Below are 17,088 nucleotides of genomic sequence, written 5' to 3'. Positions count from 1 at the left end.
ATGGACGTGTAAAACCTAGATTCAAGTTCACAGTCAAAACAAACAAAGCCCCCTAAACCTCTCACCGAGAAGGTGCACTTACTAACTTCACTTCATAAATCAGGCCCTTAAAAACACAAAAGTTGCAAATGTCATTTCATTTTAATTAAAATGCAAAGTTCCATTACATACATGGGCACGTTTTCTCTAGCTCTTCCTCTGTGGATGGTCAGTTAGGCCGGCTCCACTCCCAGCTGTGGCGAGTAGGTCAGTGACCAACAAGGATGTGTGGTATCTCATGGTAAGACGGATTCCGTTGAGTGTGTGCCCAGGAGTGGTTAGTGGGTCACATGGTGGTTTTATTTTTAGTTTTTTAGAAACTTCCATACTAATGGCTGTACAGTGAGCAATCACTTAACAGACTGAGACACCTCCTCAGCTTGGATCTTGGACTTGTGTGTGTGTGTGTGTGTGTGTGTGTGTGTGTGTGTGTGTGTGTCTAAGTCGGCCTAAGTCATGAAACGAAACAGAAAGGTGACTATGAGAAGGAAAATGGCCATGAGGGAGGATTGGGGGCAGGGAGGGAGAGGACAGCGGAATGGATGGTACATGGAAGAGGAGTGGATTCTACAAGAGGGAGGAGGTAGGGGTTGGGGAAGAGAGCAAGAGAAATCCATTGGTTTTCCATCTACAAACTAAAAACACGTACAAAAGCTTTGGGTGGACTTCAGACTCATTAGCGAGGTGTATGTGCACACCTCCAAAACTGGAGAAACCTGACTTGATATCAGCCTCCATGCTGAGATAATCAAGATATGGTGATACCAGGGAGCCCAGGTGTGACAGAGCCAAGACTCATGAAAACTGTGGTGCATCTCCACGGCACACTGAGCTCTGAGTCTCAGGTAGGTGCTCTTGTGACACTGGCATTTCCCACACCTCCACAGGGAATGTCCTTGCTCACGAGCAGCCCCAGAAGCCTCTGCTGGGTGGCGTTGCTCACTCTGAGCATGGCGCCTCAGGTTCCCATGGCACAGGAAGCCGCCTGGGTCTCCGCTGTCCTGGTCCCAACCCTCTGGGTTCTACTGCCCATCAAGGCCTTCCAACAGGCTTGAATGTTTACTACACAGGAAAAACTGCAAACTTACCTACAAACATAGCCTTCATTGAAGCTGGGTATTATTTCTGTTTTTCTCTTACAGTGAAGAAACTAAGATTTAGTGAATTTGATCATTTGGTTTCACACTTAGGCAGGGAGCCAAGCTCTAGCCAAGGTCAGTGTGAGTCCACTGCCCATCTCCTCGCCACCCTCCTGACTCCACGCTGTGTAGCCTGGTGGTGGCAAGTGGTCCCCGACTGAAGGGAGAAGTAGGAGAAAAAGAGGGAGAGTGTGGGGCTAGAGAGTTAGTTCACTGGTTAAGAGCACTGACTGCTCTTGAGCCGGACTGTAGGTTTGGGCTCCAGCACCCACACCAGGTGGTTGACAATCTCTAACTAGTGAGAGCCTCTGACGTGCTCTTCTGGCTTCCTCTGGCACATGCATTTATCTGGTGCACACCCACTCAGGCACACACACACACACACACACACACACACACAGACACATTCAGGGACACACACACAGATACACAGATGCATACATACATGTACACACACACACACACACACACACACACAAGTAAATCCTAAAAAAAAAATCAGAGAGGGTGTGGCCACCTATCTTTTACAACTCTCTTGTCTAACACAAGTCTTCTTCGACCCTGTGTACAATATTGATTTCCTGGCACCGCATAGCCGTGTGACTACAGGCCCTAAGCACACGAAGGGTCACCCAAGGGAGCTGCTTTCTCAGCCTGAGCAGACTTTGGCAGAACAGAGAGAGGGCGTGTCCTTCTTGCTCACCTTGGTGTGTGCTTCTGCTGGCCTGCAAGCTGCCCTCCTTCCCAGACTGTTCCGGGTGCCTGTCCCTCTCTGCAGATCTTCACTGACGAGTGGACACACATTTCTCCCTAGGTTCGCCCTATCACATGCCATGTTCTACCATCTGCTCCTTTGATCTGGGTGACAACCCCTAAGATGCTAACATTTCCCCATCTACAAAGGAAAACTGGAGTATCAGAGTGATGGGAGGCTGCTAAGACCCTCCCCCAGCCTGTAACACTGAAACCCAGGACTCTCATTTGCAAAGCCTATCTAGCCTCTCTGAGAACAGAGGGTTTTATTGCATTGTGTCTAAAGGAAAAAACAAAACAAAACACACATTTAAATTGGATTATGGAAATGTTCTCAAACCAATTTAGGATAACACAAGACCAAAAAGCCTGATGTAAGAAGGAAGCCAACAGTTGGGTAAATTCTTAATTAGCACTGTTAACTCTATGATCCAACCTACGCAACTCCTGCTCAAGTTTCTGAATCTTTTTTTTTTTTCATTTTTGTTTTGAAATCTAAATTGTAGGGAGTTCTATTCTTAAGGTGCTTACTTGTTTGTGGGTAGAAAGAGGATAGGCTTGGATGTCAGACCTGAGTTCGAATCCAGCTCCACCAGCAACGAGCTGTGAGACTGGAAACTTGACTGTTCTGCATGTTTCCTTGACTACAACGGGCAAGACCTACAAGAGCCACTGAAAGCTGAAGGAGGAGGCTGAAGGAAAAGACTCAAGATCCCAAACGAATCACATACAACGCACAAGTGCTAGTTTCTCTCTCTGCTATTTCCTCTCAGAAACAGTGACTTCAAATGCCAGGTCTTTTAACCACAAACCCTTTTTATTCAACAGTCAAATACTTATTGGGAAATGGTGCAGTGGGTAAAAGTACTTGCCATGTAAGCACATGATAGCTTGAGCTCCATCCCTAGAATCCACGTACAATGCTGGATGTGGTGGTGTGCGTGCGCAATCCTACTGAGCGATGGGCCACAAGTACAAAGGTCAGGTAGCCGACGGTACACAGCACAGGAAGGAGTGAACTGACTTTGAAAAGTTATCTTCTGACCTTCACATAAGCACTATGGCATGCACCTACTACACAATCACACACACACACACACACACACACACACACCTGTACAAATACATACATATGCTTAAAAAAAGGAAAAATTGGGCTGGAGAGATGGCTCAGCGGTTAAGAGCACCCGACTGCTCTTCCAGAGGTTATGAGTTCAATTCCCAGCAACCACATGGTGGCTCACAACCATCTGTAAAGAGATCCGATGCCCTCTTCTGGTGTATCTGAAGACAGCTACAGTGTGTACTTATATATAATAAAAAATAAATAAATCTTTAAAAAAAAAAGGAAAAATTAAGCAATTACTGTGTGTCTTGGGTCTCCTGGTAGGGAAAACAACCAGCAAACAGATAATTATATTAATAAAAGTCAATATTGTGAGTCCTAACAGTCCTGTTTTTGTTTGTTTAGATTTTTATTCAGGTCCATGCTGCAGCCCAGACTGGACTGTTGGCTGTGAATTCGCAGTAGTGCTCCTATCTTGGCCACTTGAATGCTGGGATTACCAACAGGAGTCACCATACACTCCTTGGTCTACTTTGGGGAAAAGAACACATTCTTTTTGAGTAACAGCTCTGTGTGGCTACCCAGATCCCAACCCATTTCCCTTCTCAGATCTGAGGGTCAAAGATGACTCCTGGTGGGAAGGGAAGGGGTCCTCTGCTAAAAGGACCGAGGTTCTTTAGTTCAGAAAACTTCTTCTAAAGCCTCTGACTAGGTATGTGTTTGGGTAACGAGAAGAACTGATTGATTCCTTTATATGTCATTAAAGAAGGGGAAAGGAGAAAGTTCAGGGAGCTCTCTAAACTGCACTTATGAGCTTCAAGCCAGCAGATATCTGTGGGGCTTCCTGGGTATTTATCTGCTCTGCTAATGGTCTTCATAGCATAAGCATGCCATCCAGCAGATACTCAGGTCTTACCACCTCTGATGTCTGCACCATATGCACAAGCATAAAGGACTAACTTTTTTTTTGGTTTTTTTTTTTTTTTCGGAGCTGGGGACCGAACCCAGGGCCTTGCGCTTCCTAGGTAAGCGCTCTACCACTGAGCTAAATCCCCAGCAAGGACTAACTTTTAAGGACAGCCATAGAACAGGATAAACCTTAGAGATGTCCACCACAGGAGATACTAGACAATGACAGCTGTCATGTAAGGGGGTTACTAAGAGAGAAGGCAGGAAGACTTCAGTTGGTTATTTGTTACATAGTATTCTGTCATCCAGCAGACAAGTGGGTCCTTACTCTATCATGGTCAAACAAGGCTATTGAGATGCTAAGTGGGTGAGCCGGCTTAGACAATCTGCCTGACTTCAAAATGCTCTTCCTAATCCATTTGATACAATAAGAATGGAGTCTCGAGCTGGGGAGCATCGAGGCAAACCTACATATCTAAAGGCCTAGAGAAATGGGCCCAAAGGCCTTCTCCATCCCTAGGCTCTGAGCTCTCTGAGTGCTCAGCTTTCCCCACCTCAGCGCTGCCAGTGCTGGGCACGGAGGGGCAACACGCAATGTGGATGAAATACAAACATACCAGGCAGCACGGAAGAAGCTGACTCGGAAGACCACAAGGTCCAGGTCCATTTCTAATGTGTGTTCATGCTGAAGAGGGCAAAGGCAGTGAGATGGACGTCACAATGTGCCAAAGCCTGAGAGTGGGCTGGGTTAAAGTTGTCTTTTGGTGGGCATATACTCAAAAGATGCTCCAACATATAACAAGGACACGTGCTCCACTATGTTCATAGCAGCCTTATTTATAATAGCCAGAAGCTGGAAAGAACCCAGATGCCCTTCAACAGAGGAATGGATACAGAAAATGTGGTACATCTACACAATGGAATATTACTCAGCTATCAAAAACAATGACTTTATGAAATTTTAGACAAATGAATGGAACTAGAAAATATCCTGAGTGAGGTAACCCAGTCACAAAAGAACACAAATGGTATGCACTCATTGATAAATGGATATTAGCCCAAAACCTCTGAATACCCAACAAACAATTCACAGACCATATGAAGCCCAAGAAGAAGGAAGACCAAAATGTAGATGCTTCATTCCTTACTAGAAGGGAGAACAAAATACTCATGGGAGGAAATACAGGGACAAAGAGTGGAGCAGGGACTGAAGAAAAAGCCGTCCAGAGACTGACCCACCTGGGATCCATCCCATATGCTGACACCAAACCCAGTCAGTATTGCTGATGCTAAGAAGTGCTTGCTGACAGGAGCCAGATATGGGTGTTTCCTGAGAGGCTCTGTCAGAGCCCTACTGATACAGATGAGGATGGTTGCAGCTAACCATTGGACTGAACAAGGGGAATTCAATGGAAGGGTTAAAGAAAAGACTGAAGGAGCTGAAGGGGTTTGCAACACCATAGGAAGAACAACAATATCAACCAACCAGCCCCCACCAGAGCTCCCAGGGATTAAACCACCAAACAATGAGTATACATGGAGGGACCCATGACTCCAGCCACATATGTGGCAGAAGATGGCATTGTCCAGCATCAATAGGAGGAACAGCCCTTGGTCCTGTAAGGCTCGTTTCCACGATGTAGGGTAATAACAGGGCATTGAGATTGGAGTGGGTGGGTGGGAATGGGAACATCCTCATAAAAGCAGGGGGAGTAGGAGGGGGCATGGGAGAGGGGGGAAGGGGAATAACATTTGAAATGTAAATACATAAAATATCCAAGAAAAATAAAATTTAAAAAGTTGTTTTTTGGAAGTCAAATGCCTTCTCTTTCTCTATATTGCATGGCAGCTAAATGACTATGCATTTTTCAAAGCTCATGGAACTGTACAGTGAAATTTAAACAGTAAGATTCATTTCACTGTGCACAAATTAGATCCCATTTTTCAGAAGGTAAAAGAATGAGGATAAGCAGGAAGCTTCAGGGCCAGGGGCCTCAGCAGCAAGGGATCCAGGGGGGTCCCAGCAGTCTGTTCACCAAAATGTTTCTGACCGAGGGATGGGCACCTGCTCACCATGGGTGAAGCTCTAGTTTCAATATCTAGTACTGCCAACAAACAAACAACAATAAAGTTAACGCCTTTTAAAAAACACTTTTATGCCTGGGGCTGGAGATATGGCTCAGTGGTTAAAAAACGTTTGCTGCTCTTCCAAAGGACTTAAATTTGGTTCTCAGCACCTGGGTGGTGGCTCATAATTGTCTGCCTCCAGCTTCTTCTGGCCTCTTTGGGTACCACACATAATCATAATGTGGTAGCATCACACACACACACACACACACACACACACACACACACACAAACACACACACACAAACACACACTAGAAAGAAGAAAAAACTCAGGCCCCAGAAACTCTGGCTCATGAAGTCCTGAGTGTGAATAGAATCGAGATATCTTCCCGAGGAGTCGGATTCAAGTGGGATCTTGCAGAAGGGCAGAGAGGCGACCAGAGTGGATCCAGCGTGGTTCTCCTCATGAACTGCTAGCACATGACCACTAGGGATTGTTTGTAAATGTGTTGTAACCAACTGTAAGCCTGGGATAAGTATTCATCTCCTGCCCTGTTCTCTTCCACCATATCAGGTCGCTGTAGGCAGACAGAAGGGGAGGGGAACGCTCTGAGTGCAAGTAAGTAACCTAAGAAGTGCGTGGCATTCTTCGGGCTCCAGCAGGCAGGGACTCCTCTGCCCAGGCAGGAAGGTTTTTGCCTCATGACCCTAGAGCGGTCTAGTCTTATGCTGACTTTGTGCCTCCCTTGCAGCAGAGTTTCATGCCATCAATCAGACCCATCCACCCATGTACGAATCTAGCCCTTCCATTTCCTCGCTCATATACAGGGACTGCACCCCTTAGGAGTCTACGTCTAAATGTGAAAATATTACTAAGTGAGGCTAGTCTGATGGGTTCTGTTGCTGAATTCTTAGCATCTGCTAACTGGACATGCGGTACACAGCTATAAGCCCGTCTTTCGGGCAGCTGAGGCAGGAGGACTATGGGTTGGAGGTCAGTCTGAGATAACACAGCAAGATTTCCTCTCAAAATAACAATAATCACTATCATCCAAGTTAGCAAAGCAGCGGGCAGCTGAGCCACCATAGTTCTCGCAGAGATATTCACCCCTGTGCTCACAGCAACACAGCCCCCAACCGCCAAGAAACGGAAGAAGCACAAATGCCCATCAATGGATAAGCGAATAAGGCTACTTCAGGCTACGTATAGAAGGTATTAATGTATTCAGCCCGAAAAGGGAAGGAAATTTGGACACTAGCTACAACCAAGAGGACATGATGCTAAGTGAAATGAGTCAACTTACGAGTCCACTTACGAGACTTATCAAAGCCGTCCACTGCTTAACTCACAGAACAAAAGACACACACAATGCAAACAATACACACCGTGGGAGATGACGGGTATGTATAGAGTTTTTCAGTGTTCAGTCTCACATGCGGCAAAGTTCTGCTGAGCGCTTGTACAACCTATGTCCCACCAGGGAAATGACATTTGAGTACCAGCTCAGAGGCAACTCAGACATTTTTAAGTGGCTCTGTTTTTTCAGAAGGAAAAATGCCCTTGTATTACGTTCCATTTGGAAGTTACCCAGCAAACAGGCTTCTGTTGGGGCTCAGGGTGTGGCTTAGTGGTTCAATGCGTGTTTGGCATGTTCAAGGCCCTGGGCTCGATGTCTAGTACAAAAAAAGAGAAAAGAAGAAAAAGAGATGGGGGGGGCATGCTTCAACTAGAAAAAAAAAAGTGTTTTTGAGACAAGATCTCTTGTATTCCGGGCTGCTTGGACTCCAAGCATTATGTAGTCAAGAATGGCCTTGAATTTCTGATCCTCCTGCCTCCACCTCCCAGGTGCTTAGGTATTTACTACTAAGACTGGATTATGCGGTTCTGGGGATGGAACCCAGGGTCCAGGGCCTTGAACATTTTAGGCAAGGACTCTAAAAACCAAGCTATACCCCCAGCCCACCATGTTCCTACTGTCATCTTACATATTTATTTGATTTTTAAAAATTATATGTAGGGGTTGGGGATTTAGCTCAGTGGTAGAGTGCTTGCCCAGCAAGCACAAGGCCCTGGGTTCGGTCCTCAGCTCCAGGAAAAAAAAAGACTGTACCAATTATATGTAATCATATTTACATGCACACAAATATATATGTATATAATCATATATATGTAACCATATATACACACAACATATTTATACATTATGTGTGTGTGTGTGTGTGTGTGTGTGTGTGTGTGTGAGAGATAGAGATTTGGGCCAGGGACGTGCATGTCATAATGCACATATAGATGTCAGGGGGCGGGGTTGGGGATTTAGCTCAGTGGTAGAGCGCTTGCCTAGCAAGCACAAGGCCCTGGGTTCGGTCCCCAGCTCCGAAAAAAAGAAAAAAAAAATAGATGCCAGGGGGCAACTTTAGGGGGCAACTTTTGGGAGTCAGTTCTCTCCTTCCTCTGTGGGTCCCTTGGATCAAACCCAGACCACAAGTCTTTCAGAGCATGCATTTTGCCCACTGAGCCATCCTCTGACTCTCTCTCTCTCTCTCTCTCTCTCTCTCTCTCTCTCTCTCTCTCTCTCCCCCCTCCCCCTCTTCCTCTCCATCTCCATCTCCCCGCACCCCCCACCCCCAGTCATGAAACAGTTGAGTTTCCTAAGCCTTGAAAGGTGCTTAAGAGCGTAAGACACCCGAGAGCATGGGCGTGGCTTCTCAAAGCAGGACCACCGCTATGTTTCTCTTTTATGTGAAGGGCAGCCAACAATAGCTCTGCTATCACCTAACCTGGAACGGAGGGAGAATTAGAGGAAGTTAATTATGTACAGGCTGGCAACTACTCCTGGGAGGACAAAGATCCCGTGAAAGAGGGATGCTTGGCTCATGTCCAGGATGCTGCTCTCACAACCACAAACTCCCACGAAAGGAAAACCAGCTGGAAAACTGCCAGCTTCCTTCAGCGAAGAACAAAACTAAAAATCTGAGGTGCACCCCTCCCCACCCCAGCAAGCCTTAATTATGAGCAAGTGCAGAAGAGTTAGCAAGCAAACAGGGCCACAGGTCAAGGCTAAGAATCCTCCTGTGTGCTCCAGGTTGGGGAGTCTCGGGCAGCAGGACACAGTGGGTTGAGGACACACCTGAAGGTGCTGCAGGCCCCTGGAGGTCTGCTGGAGCCAGAGGACCACCTCATGCAGGATTCATAAGGCACCTGTGTATCTGGCTATCAGAGGCATTATGCTTTGAAGAGCAATTCATCTTTAAGATTCATTTTATCATTTATGTGTGTGTGTATGTGTATGTGTATGTGTGTGTGTATGTGTATGTGTGTGTGTATGTATGTATGTGTGTGTATGTGTGTGTATGTGTGTGTATGTATGTATGTGTGTGTATGTGTGTGTATGTATGTATGTGTGTGTGTATGTGTGTGTGTGTGTGTGTGTGTGTGTGCACGCGCACCAGTGGAGGCTCAAAGGTGTCAGGTGCCCTGGAGCTGGAGGTACACATGGTTGTGAACCATCAGATGCTGGGAATCCAACTCCAGTCCTTTGGAAGAGCATCGATGCTTTTAACTTCTAGGCCATCTCTCCAGCTCAAAGTAGCAAATCTTTACAGGAAAATACTGCTCCCCGTTGGGATGGTTACACTGTAAACAACAGGCAGCTTGATTTGCTTAGAAGATAAAGCCATTCCTTCAAGTACCGTAGGGGAGACTTATTCTTTAACAACTGTATCACTCGTTTTGTAAAGAACGGATGCAATTAGGTTACTACAAAGGAGAGAAAAGTTCCAGGCAGGATATCAAAAGGAGTTAGCTGTGGGGTGGCTAGTTAGAGAGGTGGCTCAGTAGCTAAGAACACCTTTTGCTTTGGAAGAAGACCTGGGTTTGATTCCCAGCACCCACACAGTGCTTCACAAACTCTGTAACTCCATTCCAGGGCATCCACTGCCCTCTGCTGACATTCGTGGACATTGAGCACGCATGTGCTACACGTACATACATGCACCCAAAACATTCACACATAAAATAAAGTGAATAAATCTAATTCAAAAGTTGGCTTTGCAGGTTAGCGAGCTGTCTACATTGGCTAATCTGAGCTCGGAAGTACTCGGCCTTAAGCTGCAGCTCAGGTGACACCAATGTCCATAGCTGGTTTGCTCCAGCCTGTAACCCCTAGTTCTTTAACCAGGACTGTCAGCCTCATTTCCCCAACTATGGAGAACCCACACCACAACTGCCAGGCTTCCCTGTGGACGCCTGGAAGCACTGAGACTCTGCATTACCTGGGCACTAGAACGCATGTGTCTGTTTACAATAATTTTTTTAAACGTTGGCTTTGGAAATTTAAGGAGTTTTATTTGTTACAGAATGCAGCAATGTGTATTTTTTCCATATGTGAGCCCCTTACAGGCCATGGTTATGGGTGGGCATAAGGGACAATCTGTGAAGAGTGCTTTATTATTGTGATGGTTATTTTTGTCAACTAGACACAATCTACAATCACTTAGCGAGAGAGTCTCAAACAATGGCCCGTGATTGACTTGATTATGGTAACTGATGTAGAAAGACTCAGCCTAAAAACCATGGCATCGTTCCCTGGACTTGGGGTCATGGATGGTGTTATTATGTGTGTTCCCGTCTTGACTTCCCCCGAAATGATGGGAAAGAGTATAATGTGGAATTGCAGCCAAACAAGCCCCCTTCCCCCTAAAGATGCTTTTAATCACAGTAAGAGCAGAAAAAACACACCATCATACAAGGAATCAACACCAAGATAGACATCTTCACACTTTGCAGGAAACACATGCTCAAGGGGTGTGTGAACTTCATTCATCCTAACTGTGAAAGTCCTGAAACACAGGCTGCTCTGTCAAGGGAGGAATGACCTCAGAGAAACTAGGGTCCTCAGTGCTGGCTGGGCTAGGCTGCTGACTAGACCTTTGTTAGGACCCAGGAAGATTCTCTTATCCCCTGCAAAACGGGCTGTACCCATTATCCCATACGCCCACAGGTAGGAGAGGCTTATGGGATAATACCCAGAATACACCTTGAAAGCTTGAAAACAGAAATGTCAAAAGGTTTTGGGAAACTGTAGGAGGGCAACTCCAAGGTTGGTATGGCACCAGGAAGTGTGACAGGGGGCACTTACTTGAGTAGGACTGGTTGACTGGTCAAGCCCTTGTAGTACCTATAGGATTTAGGACTGCTGCTTGGCTGGGAGACTGAGGACAGCCACTGTCAGCAAGATGGATTCTCTCCCAGAGGATAGCTCAAGAAAGAAAACACATTTCCAATTGGGATTTGTGTGTGTTGTTTATTTGTTTGTTTGTTTGTCATGGGGAGGGGACCACTGTCTCCTGTGCCCTGGTTTATTGATTCTGGATATGTGCTATTAAGAAAGGGTCTGTGAGGATCTCAGAGGTCACCCAAGGCCCAGTCTGATTTCCTCTCAAAGAGCGAAAACCACCAGCAGGGCCACACAAAACCCTTCTGTTGTGTGGGCTTGACCCAGGAAGGACTGGCTACAACTCAGGCAGAACTTCAGTGCCACAGACAGACCCCACTTCCTAGTCTAGGTTGGGATATCATGGCGATACTGTCGGTGTAATCTGCTTCATGTAACAAGTTTCAGTCAAAACATAGGCGCACTAAATTAATTGTATAAAATTACCTCCAGCCTATGTGATTAAGGTGCATATTAAACAAAAAGGAATTTATTTCTAAATCATTATGCATTTATTTATTATTATCAATGCACGTATCTATATATGTATATATGTATGATGTCTGCGTATGAATGTGAAAGTGCATGTATGTAGTGGTCAGAGTGCAACTTCTGGTAGTTGGCCATCCTTCCACAGTGGGTTCTGGGGAATCAAACAGCTCAGGCCCTCAGGCCTGGACAGCAAGTACTTTTCCCAGCTAAGCCATCTCACCCACCCCCGTATGAAGTCCTTTCTTCTTCTCCTGCTTTCTTGAGACAGTCTCATGTAAGTAACCCAGGCTGATGTTGGATTTGCTGTGTAGGTGAGCTTTACGGAGTTCCTGATCCTCCTGCCTCAGCTTCTCACAAGCTGGGATCTTGGGTGTGTGAAACCATGACCATCCTAAAGATGACTTTGTATTGCAACTTGGGTTCTACCCACAAGTGATATCATGTGTATGTACATGTAGCTCTGTGTATGTGTGCATGAGTGTGTGTGTGTGTGTGTGCGTGTGTGTACATCTGCATGCCTGCATGTGTGCATGTGTGAAGTATTCCAAAATCTGAAAATAAAGTCCTAATAAAGTGCTAACTCTGAAGTATTGTTTGTTTGGGCAGTCATGGGGAGGGAACCACTATCTCCTGTGCCCTGGTTTATTGATTCTGGATATGTGCTATTAAGAAAGGGTCTGTGAGGGTCTGTGAGTATCCCCTAAGGATTCTGCATCTACGGCCCCGTGAGTGCCCACAGTGCTGTGTCACTGGTAATTTGACAGTGAACGGAGGACTGTACCATACTGGGTACTGGTGTGTCCTCCATCTAAGGCAGGCATACTCTCACTTCCCTGTGGCTTGGGCAATGCCTTTGTTCTGTAAGGTTCTGTCTACCCTAAAGGACATCAGTGAGCAGGACTGAGTCACACCTACTCTGCATCCTGAGTTAGTGGGATGACGGTGGCAGGCACCCCAACAATCATAAGGTCAAGCAAAGCTTCTACAGGGCACCAGAAGACACGTGGGTAGCCAACCTTTGCTGTGATATATTCCTGGAACTTGCAGGCTTAAAAGAAGTTTTTTCCTGCATCTCTTTGTCCCAGCAGATGGAAATCCGGGTCAGCAAGGCAGAGTGCTGACACAGCTTTCCTTTGGCTGGTGGAGAACAAAGAGTTGATCACAGAAGAGGCAAACAGGAAAGGAAGGGCGTGTTTTATCTCTGTGACTAGGCAGAGGGTGGGGAAGCAAGGTAGGATAATGAGAAGGACACTTTTCTCTTTGCTTTTGTTGATTTTTGAGACAGTGTCTCTCTCTATCATGTAGCTCTGGCTATCCTGGAATTTGCGATGTAGACTAGGCTGGTCTTGAACTCACAGTGAGAATATTGATACGATGGCTATGTTCCTCAATACAAGGGTGTCTATCAAACTGCTGCATGTGTCCTTCCAATATAGCATGCTCAGATAACCCAAGTATATGCAAAGGTCACAGTCCAGGGACACATAAAAACTCATGGTCACAGGTACCCTGAAGGTCACCTGGCCCACCCCAGCAGCAGTTCAGTTCCCTGTAGGATGCCATTCAATTCCTAACTTTTCAAACACCTGCTCATGCAGGAACCTGCAGTGACCCAAGGCAGGCTGGCCCACAGGGGCCACTCTAAGGAGCAGTTTTGCTTTGAGGTTTTGGTGGTCCTGGGAATTGAACTTAGAACCTCATGCCATTAGCAAGCATCCTCTCACTGAGCTGCATCCCCCCTCTCTTTTTCACTTATTTTATAATCACTAAAGTTGTCCAGGGTGGCCTTACCCAAGGAGCTATTTTTTTCTCCTAAATCTGTTACCGGAGAGCCTCCACTCCTTGGTCCAGTCCAGAATCTACTTCTTGATCCAAACTCATCTACTTTCTCTGTTATTCCAGAGGACATCTAAGATCATCAAAGCCAGGAAATGTGGGACATCTCTGAAATGTTCTCTCTGGAGCTCCACCCTGAGGGGCCGCTGCCAGGGCAATGCTACAGATCACAGCACCAGCACACACCACCTCAGCTGGCCGGGAGTCCAGGACACAGACCAGCCTCCTCTGGAGCAGATGATGAAGCAGGCTTGCTTCCAGCTCCTGCCAGAGTAAACAGCCCCTTGTGTGCTGGACAGTGCTTTAGAGGGAGGTGTCCTTTTCTCATTTCTACCAGGTATTGGCTTTATGACCTCAAGTTATTAAACTTCTCTGTTTCAATTTCATCTATAACATAAAAAAAACTAGTGCATGTGTCCTTCCCAATATAGCATGTTCAGACAGCCAAATATATGCTGCAAAGGCCACAGTCCAGTGCCCCATTAACTCATGGCTACAGGCACCTTGAAAATCACCTCACCCACCCCAGCAGCAATCTCCACTTTACAGTAAATGAAATAAGAGACTTAAAGGGGCCAGCCTTTAATGCCAGCACATAAGAGAGAGAGAGAGAGAGAGAGAGAGAGAGAGAGAGAGACAGAGAGACAGAGAGAGACAGAGAGAGAGACAGAGACAGAGACAGAGACAGAGACAGTTGAATTTCTGTGAGTTTGAGGCCAGTCAGGGCTACACAGAGAAACTCAAAACAAACAAACAAAAACAAAAACAAACAAAATCCCTACATCATTTTTTACTTTATTTATTTTGTATTTGGATTGTTGTTTTGAGAAAAGGCCACACTCTGTAGCCCAAGCTGTTCTGGAACATACTATGTAGCTCAGATTGTTCTCAAAGTAGAGGTGATCCTCTTGCCTCAGCCCCAGCCTAATTCATTTTAAAACTAATTTAAGAGATAATATGATATTAATTTTAAGGCGTAATTTGAGAGTTGGAGAGATAGCTCAGTGGGTAATGTGCTAGCAGCCATGTAAATTATATGTGAGTATGATAGCCCACTTATAATTCCAGCAATAGGGAGGCAGAGACAAGGGATCCCCAGGGTAAGCTAGACAAATGAGACTGGTAAACTCCGGAGTCAAGTGTGCAGGGTAGATAGTGACTGAGGAAGACGACCAGTTTTAACCCCTGGCCTCTGTGGTCGAGCATGCACATACATGCACACAAGTACACATCTCTGCAGACATGCAAGTACACACACACACACACACACACACTTAATCCCGCTCCATAATTTAGGAAAAACCATCCTCTCTATATAAGGTCATTCATAAAACAATGATTTGCAAAATGTCCTTGAACAAGTCAGCAAGAGCATTTTTAGTCCTGCCACGGATGTGTAGGTCCCAGGGGCTACAAGTTCAGTTCTCAGGCAATTACAGGCAAATGACTCAGCTAAGCTGCCAGGAGAGGAGGGTCTATGCAGATAAATGCACAGCGTGACTTCTCCATCGGAGACAGCAGCAAATGGTTCATCCACGACCCATTTTCCATTCATTCCCAAAAGGTTTCCTAAAACCAGCCTGGCTTCCAGAAGCCAGAGTTCCGAGCTCCTCCTTAATAAATGTGACTAATGGAGAATGGCTTGGAGTGCACAGCTGAGGTCAGTACCAGCCTCCTTCCCTTCTCTGCTCCAGAGAGCCTGGGATGCTGCTCCAGAGGCTCCCTCTCCCAGAGTGTGTGGAAAAGCGCAGCTGGACTGACAGAGCTAGCCTTGTCACTGAAGGCCAGACTCCTGGCCCCAGGATTATAGCATGACAGGTCTCTCTTGAAATAAAAGGTGCACAGAAAGTTTCCTCCAAGTTGAAGTCATGGCCAAGTAGAAGTGGCCAATGGTGCTCTGGTTTTGTTTGTTTTGACCATCCCCTCCTTACCCCTGGTATTAGGGTTTTACTTTTTAAAAATTAACTATTAGTTGTGTGTGTGTACCCTCATTTCCCCCCCCCAAGAATCCACAAACTTAAGCTGGGAGTTGTGGCTCAATGGTAGAACAGTTGCCTAGCCTGGACATGCAAAACCCCAGTAGTGAAAGAACAAGAATGAATGAATGAATGAATGAATGAAGAGACTCCATAAACTCAATCATTAAAACAACAACAACAAACCTATATGGTGACCCGTATCTATATTCTTTGTACTTGGAAGGATGAGGCAAGAGAACCATGAGTTGAGACTGGTCTGCTGTGAGTTCCAGGCTACCCAGGCCTACAGTGTGGGTCCCTGCCTAAAAGAGAAAGAAAGAAAAAGCTGTAGTTGGGGGCAGGGACTGGCACACTCTCCCCAGGAGCCAAACTGCTATTGTTTCTCAATCCTTAACAGCGGCTACTGTCCTCTGATGGTAATTTCTTCTTGGGAATTCGTCCAAATGAAGTAAAGGGGAAGGCATAAGTGCATTCCCTGTCTCTTTATGCCAAAAACAAGATGTAAAATAAATGTCAACAGTAAAGAGGAAGTGGGATCCACAATACAAGAAGCTCCTTACACTCACACAGAACACTTCCAGACAGTAAGAAAGCATTACTGTCTTAAGTAAAATCAGTAGTGACTTCAAACACATGGAGCTGTTGTGTTCAACATCTCCTAAGGGCTTCTCTAAATCGGTCTCTGGGTGTCAGAAGTATGAGAGACTTCTGCTTCCTTCTTTCTCCTTCCAATTGGCCTCCCATCCTGTTGACTACAGTGTCATTCAGCCCTTTATCCATCTTTGGTGTGCTATAAAGATGAGTGGAAGAGTCCCAGACCTTGCAGAGTTCAAGTCGGATATGGCACAAGAAAAACCATCATACCCACAGGGAACCCTGTGCTGGCTGAGACAGGGCCTTCTAAAGCAGCAACTTCCCCAGGCAGAGACAGAGGGTAGGGGTAGGGCAGGGAATGCCAGGCAGGAAAGCAGCATGTGCAAACAACAGAAACACAGGGTGGCTCAATGCATTTGAGTCAGGCAGAAGCAAGGGTGAGCAGGCCTCTCACTCCGCAGGGCACATGCTCTCTATGGCTATCCAAAGGGCAGGAGAGCAGGAAGACTGAAGAGGCTAGTGACTAATAAAGTATAACAGGAGACATCTATTTCCCAGCATAGTGACAGACAAAGTGGATTAGGTATGCTGTGAATATGAATGGCTGGAAGGTGAATGGCTGGGGTGAGGGGAAGAGGTGAGAGAAACCAGCAGCAGCAGCTAAGACTGGAGGGAGCCAGTGAGGTGATGGCTCTTGGTGAGGAAATGAGCAAAGGCCCCATCACACTTGTTCTGTGCTCTCCTAAGACTCATAAATACTCCAGTGAAAAAGAAGGAATAGTTCCTGTAAAACCATTAGCAGCCAAGGCCTGGATTAAAGGGCATGGAATGCTCCACACAGCTCCATGAAAGATGAGCCCACTCTGGCTGAGAGGAAGGAACACAGAGGCACATCTTCCCGATGTCTGGAGCCAAGAACACATCCTTTGGCTGGACATCACTGGCTTTTCTAGTTTCCTTTGGGATCAGAGACCCTCACAGTGAGGACTTTAACAATAA

At 46.1% G+C, this 17,088-nt stretch overlaps 1 protein-coding gene across 10 annotated transcripts in view; it reads right to left on the bottom strand.

The window, feature by feature from the left end:
* The window catches only part of Reep1 (receptor accessory protein 1), a 116,638-nt gene that overhangs the window by 69,954 nt on the left and 29,596 nt on the right, over positions 1-17,088 (bottom strand). For 5 of the 10 annotated variants that reach the window (XR_005503256.2, XM_039107807.2, XM_039107812.2 and 2 more), the window contains exon 2: positions 15,679-15,797. The exons of the other annotated variants lie outside the window; for them this stretch is intronic. Coding sequence is in view for 4 of the 5 variants with exons in the window: in XM_039107807.2 (XP_038963735.1) it covers positions 15,679-15,737 (59 nt within the window). In the remaining variant the exon portion in view is untranslated. The remainder of the gene's footprint in view (positions 1-15,678; positions 15,798-17,088) is intronic. 10 annotated transcript variants of the gene reach the window in all.

Source organism: Rattus norvegicus, chromosome 4 (assembly GCF_036323735.1).
Source record: "Rattus norvegicus strain BN/NHsdMcwi chromosome 4, GRCr8, whole genome shotgun sequence".
Taxonomy (NCBI): Eukaryota; Metazoa; Chordata; class Mammalia; order Rodentia; family Muridae; genus Rattus; species Rattus norvegicus.
The sequence above is the reverse complement of the archived record's forward strand: the minus strand, read 5'-3'. Positions and strand labels throughout refer to the sequence as shown.